Here is a 12,229-nt window from a genome sequence, read left to right as displayed (position 1 = left end):
ACTGAGCCAGGATCCTCTGGAGGTTTCTTCCTGTTAAAAGGGAGTTTTCCTCTCCACTGTCGCTAAATGCTTGCTTAGTATGAGGATTGCTGTAAAGTCACTGACACTAGAAATCACAATGTAACCATAGAAACACTACTTAGTATATATGTTGTGTATATACACTAGTCAGTGACTTGATGTAATTTGCTGGGTTCCTTATATAGGAAACTTTTTTTCTGATTGGCTAAATGAACTGACCTGTATTGGTATGTTTTATTATGCGAAGTGCCTTGAGACAACTCTTCTCCTGATTTGGCGCTATATAAATAAACTTGAATTGATATATATATATATATATACTATCTTGGTTAGGATTTCAACATCTCAAAAATTATAAATCTACACTTTTCAATACAAAACAGCTGGAGATTTTAATGTTAGCTGATGTGGATTAGCTGTAGCAGCCAACTTGAATCAGGCTGATTCCAAATTGAAATAGCTAAAACAGACAAAATGAACACGCACACGCACACACGCGCACACACACACACACACACACACACACACACACACACACACACACACACACACACACACACACACACACACACACACACACACACACACACTAGGATTTGAATAGATTGGATTAAAATAAACTGTAGCTAATAACATGCCAGACTTCTTGTTTTCTGACCTGCAGGTTGTCACACGTCTCCTGGCTGTAGGTGATCCTCTGGATCTCAGTGGGGGAGGTGAGGTACAGAGCCTGACCCAGGTTAGAAAAGCAGAACGTTCTTGCTATCCTCATGTCAGTCAGAGGCAGGTAGTTCACATCCAGCAGGGGCCGTAGACTGGGCAAACTGGGATTATACAAACAAATGGTTACTGGTCTGCTCTGAAAACTAAATCCAGACATTTATTCAAAGCTTCGTTCACCACAGCCACATTTAAAATGTGCTTTTTAAAGAGATATTACACCCATAAAAATAATATTAATAGGGGAAAATACCTGAGAGTCATGATGTGGCCATTGGCACAGAAACAGGTGATGCAATACGCCCCAGCCACCTGCACCACATCAGCTCTCAGCACAAACGACGTCTCAGTGATGTTGTGTTTGTGGATGCAGGTTTGAGACGGCATGGCCACCACCTTGGCCTGCTTCTCTGAACACACAACAGCAAACTGAGCTTCCTGTCCTTCTTGGGAGGAGGGGGGAGAGGGTGGCCTGCGTCTTCGGCTCTTCTCTTTCTCTTCATCGGAGGCGTTTGGGTCGTACCACTGTTCATAGGAAGGGGGCAGCAGAATACCAGTTGCATCAAGGAGGCCCATGGTCAAAATGCCTCCTTTGAGTCTGACCAGCGTGCCTGAAAATTGAGATTTAGATTAGAGACAGTCTTAATATTGCTAAAATATCAATAATCCGATTTTTAGTGTTTTACCCAGAGGTGCCTTCCCTGCTGACATGGGCTAACCTTTCAGTATGTTCTTAGTCTCAGCCTTGTTTTTACTCTAGTATGTTTCTTTTAAATATTTTCATTCTTTAAACTTATCACCCATTTCATTTTTATCAGAATTTTTATTTTGTTCTTTGTTATTTTGGGGTTTCCTTTTTTCTTTTTACAACTGTACAGCACTTTGATCAGCTGTCATGCTGTTTTTAAATGTGCTTTATAAATAAACCTGGCACAGTAAAAATAAAATAGAAGCAAAAGGCAGAAAAAACAAACATTTTGTTCAATTTGTGGAACAAATAACTCCTTTTGTTCCATTTAAAACAGAAATTCAGAGCAGCTTATCACCACAAACCATCGAGCACAGCGGAGCAAGGCTGATGATTTGTGCTCATTTTGAAACCACAGAACCTTCGACTCCAACAGATGTAATCATGGTTCAGATGGTTTACCATTTTGATTTGTTGACATTTATTTTACTGAACCTTCTCTGTGGTTAATACCGGCACAAGTGATGTACTTAAGCTGCTTTAACAAATCTGAAAAACAAGCTAGTTTTAAACACAAACATTATCAGAATTCTCACCCCTCCTGTTGGCTATCATCGCTAGGCCACGCCCCCCAATATGGGAACCCATAATGCCAGACAGGGGTGCCCCCTGAAAATTTTGATGGGGTGGCCAAACGGGACCAAAGAAATTTTTGGGGTGGCACACCAAATTGGTCCCTGTGGTAACTCTGGGAGAGTTTAGCCTGTGGCGACGTATTGCATTGCTTCTTTATTCGTTTTTATGAAATAAAACAGTATGTATCCAAAACATTTAATTTAAATTTTACAAACACAAACATTTAAGAAACATACATTTCAGTTATTTAAAATTTTATTTCAAATTTTATTTTAAAACATATTTTTTATTTTAATTCACTTGTTGCTGTGTTCACAAAAAACTATGGAGAGAAAAACATTTTTTAAAGGTGAGCAGCAGAAACATATGTATTTTTTTGTATTTTGTATGTAATATTTTCATTTTTAAAGAGGGACTGCACACCATCAGAAAACGTAACTCCACCTCTAGTCAAGATTTGAAAAATGCTATAAAAATGGGCGTTGCCAGGACTCACAGAGTGGCATGGCCAAGTGGGGAATTTCCATCCTGGGAGGGAGGGGAGTGGGAGGAGACTGTACCGATGACATGAATTGTTCCAGCCCCAGTCAATCACAGGTTTAAAATGTAGTAGCCGCTGTTCTGCCACAGGGGGCAGCACTGAGATATTTTTAGACGTAGATTTTAGATTTAATCAAGTTTACACAAACATGTCATAAAATGCACAGAAACAGAAAGATTGCATTTGTAAAGACCCTATTATACAGTTTATAAGCAAAAGAGTTATTTTGGGGTTTAGTTACTCTTTAATTGTCTTATTTAATAAGATCAATTTATAGTTTGAACGAACATTAATGATTTACTAACACTGGCTTTTGCTGGTGGGGCTAGCAATTTTCTAGGGGTGGCCATGGCCACGCCTTGGGGGCACCATTGTTGCCAGAGGAAACGAGATAGCGCTAAACACCAGCCGCCGCTTTCAATGGTGTTTTTCTCTTTGCGACTCGTAGTTTGTCCTAAAGCTGAAGTGGTAGCAGCCGACTGTTTGTCCTCTGATATTATTGAGGAGAACCTCTCACACCAATGGTGTTCTGTTGCTAAATGTGTGAGCGTGTTATGTGAGGACGACCCAAGGAAGTAGGGTGGTTTGGGGAGACAATCGGATGGCCCAATGGTTGGTTTCAGACCAAGCCGTGGTATGGTGGAGGTTTATAGACCAATGCAAGAGAGCCACTTTATTAATTTTTTGCTTTTTTAAAAAACAATCTCCACAATATATTAACAGCTATACAACAGCTATACGTTGGTAGGAGGCATGAACACAACGTAGTAAGCTAGCTTGTTTTGCAGACTTGCCATTGTAGCTTTAACTCTTGTCCAACTAACAATGTGTAACAATGTGGTTAAAAATGTACTATAATGATAAAAAATAAGTATTTACTTCTGTTAGTTTTTGTATAAGATTCAGGATTTTAAAAACTAGAATGTATTTGAAACATTGCTTTTAGCTCCACCCCCTTTCTCTTTGTGAAACCAACAAAGATGTGATCAAAAGTTTTAAAAGTTTTAATGTGATATTTAGCCTAAAGCAGGGCTGCTAGGATGCAAATGTAGCGACTGGTCTTTTACATTTTACTAAATCTAATGACTGAATTTTAATCTGAACTGCTTTGATGAAAACTGGACGCGAGGCTTTGAGACGACTCCGATTCTTACCACAGGAGGCGAAGCTGAGTGGCTGCTGCAGCCTCTGGTCCCCGCCCGGAGGCAGACTGAGAGCCAGCATCATCACAGAGCCCTGGGAGGTCCCCACCAACAGGCAGGGGCTGAGCAGGCTGTCCGACTTCCTGGGGAAACTCTCACAGAAGTAAAAAGAGGAGATGGCCTCTCGAGATTCTCTGTCTATGCTGGTGACACTTGAACTCCGCGAGCGAGTGAAAGCATTATCCTTGGCATCTGGACGATAGGAAGGAGGAAATAAAAAAAGGACAAGAGAATGAGGAAATGATTGAGAATAAGCAATAGATGAAATAACAAAGCAAACAGGAAACTCAGTTTAAAGAACACACCACCCATCACAAACAAACCCGTCGTCCAAAATACACCCAAAAGCTTTTTGACACTGAGATGTTTGGCTTTCCTTCGCCTGACAACATCCTCAATGTGAAAATAAACAAGGAGTAGCTTGATCTTTACAGCGGCGAGAATTATTCATGCTGCCATTTTCTGCAGCTGAAAGAAAAGTGGACTCTCTTCTCAAAGCTAACAGGGAATTCCCACTGAGAATAATGAGGTCACCCATCAGGAGTCGGTTTAAAAGCAAAAAAAACAAAACAAACAAGCTGAATGCATTCAGGAAACCATCGCTGTGAGAGAATTAGTCACAAGTGAGCCATCACTCGTAGTGGCGGGGGTTAGTGCGAGTTGTCCCACCGCAGCCCGAGTCAGACCAAGGCCGCTCCACTCACACTGGCAGGAGTCTGACATAGTACTACTGACGGGCTCCTTCAGGCTCGCCCCGGATGCCTTCGCCTCCTCTTTCAAACAACAAACACGCGTCTTACACCTTCTAGAGCGCCACTTCTTGGATTGACAATCTGCGTCCAGTGCAAACAAACACAGCCTTCAGCTCAGCTAGCAGTGAAAAGACCACGAGTTTGAAATTCACATAAAAACACTAAGGAACACTCAATTAGCAGTTGTTTTACAGCTCTGAGGGGATATTTTGGCCACTTTGAAGTGTGTTTTAGTAGAAATCAAATTAAAAAATGAATGTTTCAAGTTTTTTTTTCCTACAGAAACGATGAGACGGCAACTAGACGAGACAAAAGTGTCCTTCTGCAGATCACCAGTTCATGAATCCCATGTAATAAACATGTACAAGTGCTGTTTTGATATGCAGCTTTTATGGTTTCTCCGGGCAGTCCGTAGCGATGGAACGACCAATCATAGCACCATCTGTAACCAACAATGCTGCCATCTTGGTGAGTGCTACGCGGTGTCTGTAAGAAGAAGCTTTTAATTATAATTCATAACCACGAAACATACTCCAAAAGGGCCAAGATATGTTTTAAAAATAAATAAAAACAAATCATGTGAAGGGAAATTTTAAAACCTGTAAAAAAACAAACAAGATCAGATGTCTTAAAGTCATTAGTTTGGCTTACCCGACTCAGGCTTTTGCTCAGAAGAAGAGCTAATTTTCCGTGACATCTTGGCTGTAACAGAAACAAAGATCCTCTTTTTTTAAAGGAAATAATAACTGAAATGTTTTATTTGAATAGAGGATCCCAGCTGCAGGACAACTGTTGAGGGTGTGAATGCAGAACACCCAGGTAACGCTCTCTGAAGCCCCCTTCAGACAGGCCATGAAAAACGGAAATGTTCAGGACTCTGTCCGTAAGACCTTTGTGTCTGAATACAAACATCTGGATAACGTTTTCCGTAATTAAACCGGATGATGCCCCTAGTAACAGGTCCGGACTTGTTACGGACAGGGTAGCTGCTTCAGACTGGTGAGGTCGAATTCCGGACAGGGAGGAGGGGGAGGAGGAGGGGACCGGGGGACGCTGTGCGCTCCTAGATAGCTCGCTCCTGTAGCATGCGGCGAACCATGGCAGCTCGCCTCCTACGGTACCGTCTAGACGCGCGAGGGAGCGCATCACACCGCTTCCGTGATTCCTTTAACCATTGAGCGCCATCATCCAGGTCTTATGCGTCTTTGTGTGCGCAGAATTATGCTTAACATAGGTCCGATCCCCCCCCACCCCAGACATCTGGAACTTTTCCCTGCTGTGTGAAGGCAGCCGAAAGGACAAGTTCCGGTACAAAAGTGGTGTGTCTGAAAACACAGTTCTGGTTAAAAACCGGACTGAATTGTCCACACACATTAAAGAATGTCAATCTGAAAAGGGCTTTAGGAACACAACTCTGGATGGATCTTTATCTGATTCCAAACCCAACAAATTGATTCTGGTCGCTGCTTTCTATCAGGAGTGTTGCCAGTGTAAAAACAACAATCCCCAAAAGTTGCCTGTTGCAGTCTCCAACCACCCTCGGCACGGCCGTGAGAATAGAAGCGTCACAGAGGGCCCTGGACTGTCAAATACAGCAAGAAGCAGCTGAGGAAGAAGACTATTATAATTCAAAGAATGCTGTTATGCAGAAAGAGTAGAAATAATGAGCAGAAAGTCAGATTGCACTGAAGTGAAGTCCTGGAATCAGAAAATCAGCAAGAATCAGAGAATTCAGGTAAACATCAGAGGGTTAGTGCTGCAAATACAAAGGCAGGAAGCAGATTTTCTATGCTGTTATCCAAACGGGTGAGTAAAATACTCAAGTTACATTTAATATTCTCTGCATTGATGTGTTTTCTCCAAACGGGAAATAAAAAATAACTGCATAGAAAATGAGGTTTAAAAGGACATCCTGTCATGCATTTGAATCACGTCGTATATCAGCTATTAAACCCAGTGGGATTAGTAAAAAAAAAAAAAAAAACACAGTTCTTGAATGCAAATCATTAATTAAACGCCACAATATGCACAGACTGGCAGATGATTAAGGCACAGCGTGGTCAGAGCGGCGCCAGTCACAGGGAAAGGAAAACATACAGTACCAAAATCACTGGCAACCGTCTTGGAAAAGCGCCGGCCTTTGACCTTCACTGGAAATCAGGTTTTTAAAAAAAAAGCATCTTTAGGCATCTTAAACCAATAAATAAATAAATAATCATTTAACCATAACCGTGTTTTGAAAATACCCTTCTCTATAAAGTTCTGTTTTCGCTCATCGTCTGAGTTGCAGGGTGAGGGAGAACCTACGTGAAACAGCAGCGCTTCAGAAAAGTCTGATTTTAAAAACAAACAGTGTGTGTGTGTGTGTGTGTGGTGACCACAGATAGGCCTACCTGAAGTAGGTGATTTGCAGCGCTCCTCTGAGTTGTTCACCCCGTCGCTGGCATCACAGAATCCTGCAGGAGTCAGAGATCCTTATTAACATTAGAGCAGCGACTCGAAGAGCTTCTTCCTACATCTGACGGGAGTTACTTAATTAGGAAAGGGATGGCTACGGATCACAGCTTCTGAAAACACACGTCACAAATCTAGTTTGTGGTTTAATGTGCCAGGACTAACAACACAGATCGCAGGTGTGAACGATGCACAGCTGGATGTCAAAAGCAGGAAGTGCGTCTTAATGAGCAAAAATCATCTAGAAGGGGAAATCAAATCTGACACAGCAGGACTTACTGAAGTGAGAGGAGCGCAGTTTGTTCACGGACTGAGAATACAAGCTAGAAAGTCTGGACATGTAAGACGTACCAGTTGGAACGTCTTTACCAACTCACAGATAGACAGAGAGGGAGAGACCAAGAGAGTCAGACAGAGAAAGGAGTGAAAATCAAACGTGTGAATTTAAAAAAGTCATTGTGTCTCAGCTGCTGCTGCTGAATCTGTTGCTGATGGTAGTAAAATGTAGCGATATGATTGGACCGTTTCACCAATTCTAAACGAGTAAAATGACTCTTTATAGCAAATATTTACTTAATGTTGAATTAAGCAGCAGGCAACAGAGACAGGCAAATACATCAAAGAGTGACGAAAGGGTGAAGGAGCATAAACACAAGGTGAAACCAATGACAGTATGTATAATGGGCGGCGTCCCTGCGCCAAGGGGCAAAAATCCCATTTCATGGGGGGGAGGGGGGGGGTCCCAGGAGAGATATACAGAAAATGGCTGTCTCCTGCTGTTTTGCAACTTGCAGGATGGGCCTCCAGCATGAGCAAGTTAACTAAAAAATCAGCTGATCAGAGGCCAGATGTCAACATATCAGTACATGATAGAGTACAACGCTAAATCCTTTCTTCTCCAACTAACTTCTTGTTCCTGAAACAGGAGCACCAGAGCTTTTCCCCAAAGAGATCACCTCACAAGGCATTCATTTATACTAGAGACTAATGCAGATGTGTTGGAAAAAAAAACAGTGAACTTGGTCTTTTTATAAATTATGTTAGAAAAGGTAAAGTACTACAACCTTTCTGGAACCTTAAACAATAAAGAGAAAACACCATCTATAAATATAATGTCAAATTAAAATGTGACTATACTGACATGATGTGGAAGCTGTTAAAATCCAAAAAGTTTCCATCAAAATAATATTAAATATCAAAATAAACACAAAGCTGTTGATTTGTTTTCTGTCAGTCAGTGAGCAGCTGTGATTAGCAGCAACACAGAGATGAAGCTACCTGCTGTATCAGTGTCACAACCTGGTGAAACATTAAAAACCAGGATGAGCAACTATCTTTGTTTTTCTTATTTAAAGTGACTGTGTGCAATTTTCCTGGTGATAGGGGGCAGTAGATTCCTAAATCGTTGTAAGCAAGCTGCATTTTTGTGTTGGGAGTAAAGCCTGAGTCATGCTTCTCTGTCTGCGTCAGTGCGGAGACACGCAACGCCATTATCCGTCCTTGCGGGCCTGCTGGAGAGCTCCGCAAGGACGGACGGAGTCGAGCTCTCTTTTCTAAACATCCGTCTGTTGAGACAGACAACGCAGGCTTGTGATTGGTCAGGACGCCGCTGTCGTCTATACCGCCGCCATTGCACCCTCAAAAACATAAAGAGAGCCGAGGATAACTAGCGGCAGACACGGAGCAGCGTGAAGAATACCTCGCGAAAAAACTCTAAAAGCATGAACGCTTAATTCCCCGCGACTGGAGGAGTGAAAAGATGCGCAGCAAGTGTTTTATTTGTGGACAGAAATGACAGGACACGTGGGTTTAGAGGTGGCGAACGCATGAAGAGGAGGATGAGAGACAAATTTGTCTGTGTTAAAAAGTCTCTTATATACAAAAAACACAATATAAACACACTATCTTACATTATTGAAAAATGTATAATCTAGCACTTCCTGTTTTAGTTTTTTGTTTTATTCTTTAATTTATGGTCCAACAGGAAAACCCCAGTAGTCCAACTTTTATTTTGAAAGTCCTTTAGTCACAGGCACAACAGAACAGCTGATAGCCGTCTGTCCCCACCTCTAGTTTTTCTACCTTTGAGTTTATTCTTTAACCCAACATAGCATCACAGACCAGTAAACAAGGTCTGTGTATGCCTCATCTATCTACATGGATTACCACACCTCACTGTTCTGCTCAACAGATGGAGAATGTCAGCAATGCCCCCTGTTGAGGGAGTGAAGCCACTGCAGGAGACGGCGCTCATGGAGGTCTGTCAGGGATCGAGCCTCGAGCGTTTTTAGGGATATTAATGAAAGGCGGAGCGCCAGGAGCAGTTCTGCTGCAGATTTGGGTAAGGGAGAGACCGGGAGAATGACGAGACAGCAGTGTAATGCAGCTCACCTCCAGAGGGCTGGCGGGGTTTCCGTGGCGATCGAGGCTGCCTCTGGCACGGGTCGGAAGGGCTGTACAGCTCCGACGTGCCCAAGTTGAGCAGCAGGGTTTTCTGGAGGTAGTCCACCACGGCGAGACCGTTACAGTTTCCAAACACCACACTGGGAGACAGAAGGAACGAGGTTCTGATGTCGATATTTGGACCGTTTGGACTGCCTCCTTTAAGGCAGGATGTGATTAACATTTCCTGACTCACTCAGATTCAGCACAAAAGCAGCGATAACGTGTGGGCGTGCACACACACACACGTACACGCACACGCACGCACACACACACACACATACACACACACACACACACACGAGCTGGTGTCAAAATATCAAGACTCACAGGCCGTAGGAGGAGTTGACTGCCAGGCTGGTGATCTGCTGAGGCGGCTCCCCACTCACCCACACCAGCTGGATCACCAGCTCTACCTGGTAGCCCGGAGACTGCTTCAGCGGGGAGCTCCGCACCCTGCATCCAGCACACGACAGGAAGCACGCTGGATTATAAAGCCACTCAGACAACAAAATCAGGATGAAACCTTATTATATGGAAGATTTAGAGGTTTTTTTCTTCTACTTTAAATACATTTTTAACTCTGGAGGGAGGAGATTAATGGCTGCATTTCTTACTTGGCATCAATTAGAGACTTTTTCATTTCTTATCCAAACTTTCTGCACATAAAACACATAAAGAGGGAAAAAAACAATACGGCCATACTGTAGGCATGGAATATTGTCCCGGGGTCCGTCAGAGGAGTTGCTTCCTGTAGAGGGCTGAAAGGGAGACTCGGACTCCTGAGGGCTGCATGAAGCTGCAGGAGTTGGCAGGGCGGAGGTCTGTTCCCCCCCTAGAACGGGGGAGTCTACGCCATTAAAATCACACTGCATCCGCACCTCCAGTAGCTGGTGGAAAAGAGGAGAAGATCCTCAGATAGGAGATCTGATATGTCTGCGTGATGATTGTGATTTATTCTCCCCCTACCTCCACCACTTCCGTGGTGATGTCTTGTTTGCTGAACCTGTAGACGATGACGTGAGCAGACACTCCAGCCACACACAGCATCCTGCTCTCAGGACACCAGGACAGAGTCTGGATGGCAAACGGGTCTTCGTCCACAATGTCCGCGGTCGGTTTCTCCTCCTTACCGCGTGCCCGCTCAAACACCTTGGCAGTCTTGAGCTTGTACAGCACTTGAAGCATTACTTCAAAGGCAAGAGGGCAAAATGATTCACTAGATCACATCGATGTCACCCTGATCTTTCATAAAATACACAAGCAGAAGAAAAAACTCACATGCAGACGCATCCCAAAATTTGATCGACCCATCAGCGTGTCTATTTTAGGAGGAAGCACAAAACAAACTTCAATAAATTACAATTATGTGGAATTAAATCCACATATTAAGGCTATAATTTTATTTCCAGACCCTGTAATGATGATTTCTGGATAACTCTGTGTGCCTTGGCCCCAGTTTCCACCACTAATGGGCCATTCCTGTGAAAATAAGGAATCAAATGAAATTCTGAAAGTAATCTTCTGGTTGTCTTTTTAACGAGTTTAAGTGCTGCGTCTGCTGTTAGGTTAGACATCACGTCTCCAGGACCAAAGGTTTTTCATGTGAAGTACAGTTCTGGGGGGGGGGAGGGGTCATTTACCTTCTTGCTGAAACCTTGTCGCTTTTGCCGGCTGCCAACGGAGTAAAGTGCAGGAATAAGTTCGGAGGGGCAGTCGGCAAAATACTCACAGCAGGTCACTGGTGACTCGTGGATGGACAGAGGATATGGACTCTCAAATATCGGGTACCTGTCATGACAAAGAGCTCTGATTACACAGACATGATTGTTTGTTTGTTTGTGTGTGTGTGTGTGTTTTTGTGTGTGTGTGTGTGTGTGTGTGTGTGTGTGTGTGTGTGTGTGTGTGTGTGTGTGTGTGTGTGTGTGTGTGTGTGTGTGTGTGTGTGCGCGTGTGCTCTGTCTTCTCCAACCCTAGTGAGTCGTGGAGGATGGCTGCTTATACTGAGCCAGGATCCTCGGGAGGTTTCTTCCTGTTAAAAGGGAGTTTTCCTCTCCACAGTCGCTATATGCTTGCTTAGTATGAGGATTGCTGTAAAGCCACTGACACTAGTCAGTAGCCACGCTTAGATGCGCCAAATTTCCCCAATCCAATTCAAGTCTTGGTTGATCAGAAATCACACGCACACTAACTGAAATGATCCAATCGTGCCGTGAGTTTATATGCAACAAGTATTCAATCAGGTTGAGCAAACGCAGTTTTCTTTTCTTAAAAAAACAAAGGTGTAAACAAACGTCATGAAACAAAATTAAAAATGTAAAAAAGAGAAGAAACTATTCTTCTTGCTTTCCTTATTCATTTAATCAATATAATGTTTTTTTTATTTTGCTCACAGAAGTTACATTTTCTTCAGTGAATAATTGCAGATTTATGCTTTGCTGCGTTTTATTATTAACAATATTAAAATAAGGGAGGGTTATCCTCCTCTCTGCCTCTTGATTAGCTGGTCCGCGGGTCTGTCGTGACGGCTGGGCGCGGTGCGGGGGTGGGGGGGTTCAGACTCATGTTTTATTACAGAGTTTTGTTGTGATTTATTATTAATAAAATGTGACAATGACCTGAAACTGCTGAGAAAAGTTGGTTCAAACTAAATAACAGGAGATGTTCAGAAAGTTTGGAAGCCTTAAAAGCGTTAACGTGCTTTTACACAGATATGTTTACACAGATAGTCACCCATTACATTTAACCGAGGATGTTTTTCTACTCAACGTCA

The 12,229-nt window shown here is 43.0% G+C and overlaps 1 protein-coding gene across 6 annotated transcripts in view; it reads right to left on the bottom strand.

Moving 5' to 3' along the window:
- The window catches only part of stxbp5b (syntaxin binding protein 5b (tomosyn)), a 37,510-nt gene that overhangs the window by 4,524 nt on the left and 20,757 nt on the right, over positions 1 to 12,229 (bottom strand). Inside the window, exons 12-27 of one of the 6 annotated variants that reach the window (XM_070547056.1) lie at positions 11,100 to 11,247; positions 10,871 to 10,938; positions 10,738 to 10,778; positions 10,426 to 10,646; positions 10,162 to 10,346; positions 9,787 to 9,912; positions 9,406 to 9,557; positions 7,294 to 7,377; positions 6,954 to 7,016; positions 6,807 to 6,863; positions 6,663 to 6,710; positions 5,212 to 5,262; positions 4,513 to 4,641; positions 3,761 to 4,000; positions 995 to 1,352; positions 680 to 845 (exon numbers count right to left, since the gene is read on the bottom strand). In XM_070547056.1, the coding sequence (XP_070403157.1) occupies positions 680 to 845; positions 995 to 1,352; positions 3,761 to 4,000; positions 4,513 to 4,641; positions 5,212 to 5,262; positions 6,663 to 6,710; positions 6,807 to 6,863; positions 6,954 to 7,016; positions 7,294 to 7,377; positions 9,406 to 9,557; positions 9,787 to 9,912; positions 10,162 to 10,346; positions 10,426 to 10,646; positions 10,738 to 10,778; positions 10,871 to 10,938; positions 11,100 to 11,247 (2,137 nt within the window). The remainder of the gene's footprint in view (positions 1 to 679; positions 846 to 994; positions 1,353 to 3,760; positions 4,001 to 4,512; positions 4,642 to 5,211; positions 5,263 to 6,662; positions 6,711 to 6,806; positions 6,864 to 6,953; positions 7,017 to 7,293; positions 7,378 to 9,405; positions 9,558 to 9,786; positions 9,913 to 10,161; positions 10,347 to 10,425; positions 10,647 to 10,737; positions 10,779 to 10,870; positions 10,939 to 11,099; positions 11,248 to 12,229) is intronic. The other 5 variants (XM_070547051.1, XM_070547053.1, XM_070547052.1 and 2 more) reach the window with 5 other exon arrangements.

Source organism: Nothobranchius furzeri, chromosome 18 (assembly GCF_043380555.1).
Source record: "Nothobranchius furzeri strain GRZ-AD chromosome 18, NfurGRZ-RIMD1, whole genome shotgun sequence".
Classification (NCBI taxonomy): Eukaryota; Metazoa; Chordata; class Actinopteri; order Cyprinodontiformes; family Nothobranchiidae; genus Nothobranchius; species Nothobranchius furzeri.
Note: the sequence above shows the minus strand (reverse complement) of the source record. Positions and strands in the feature narration are given on the sequence as shown.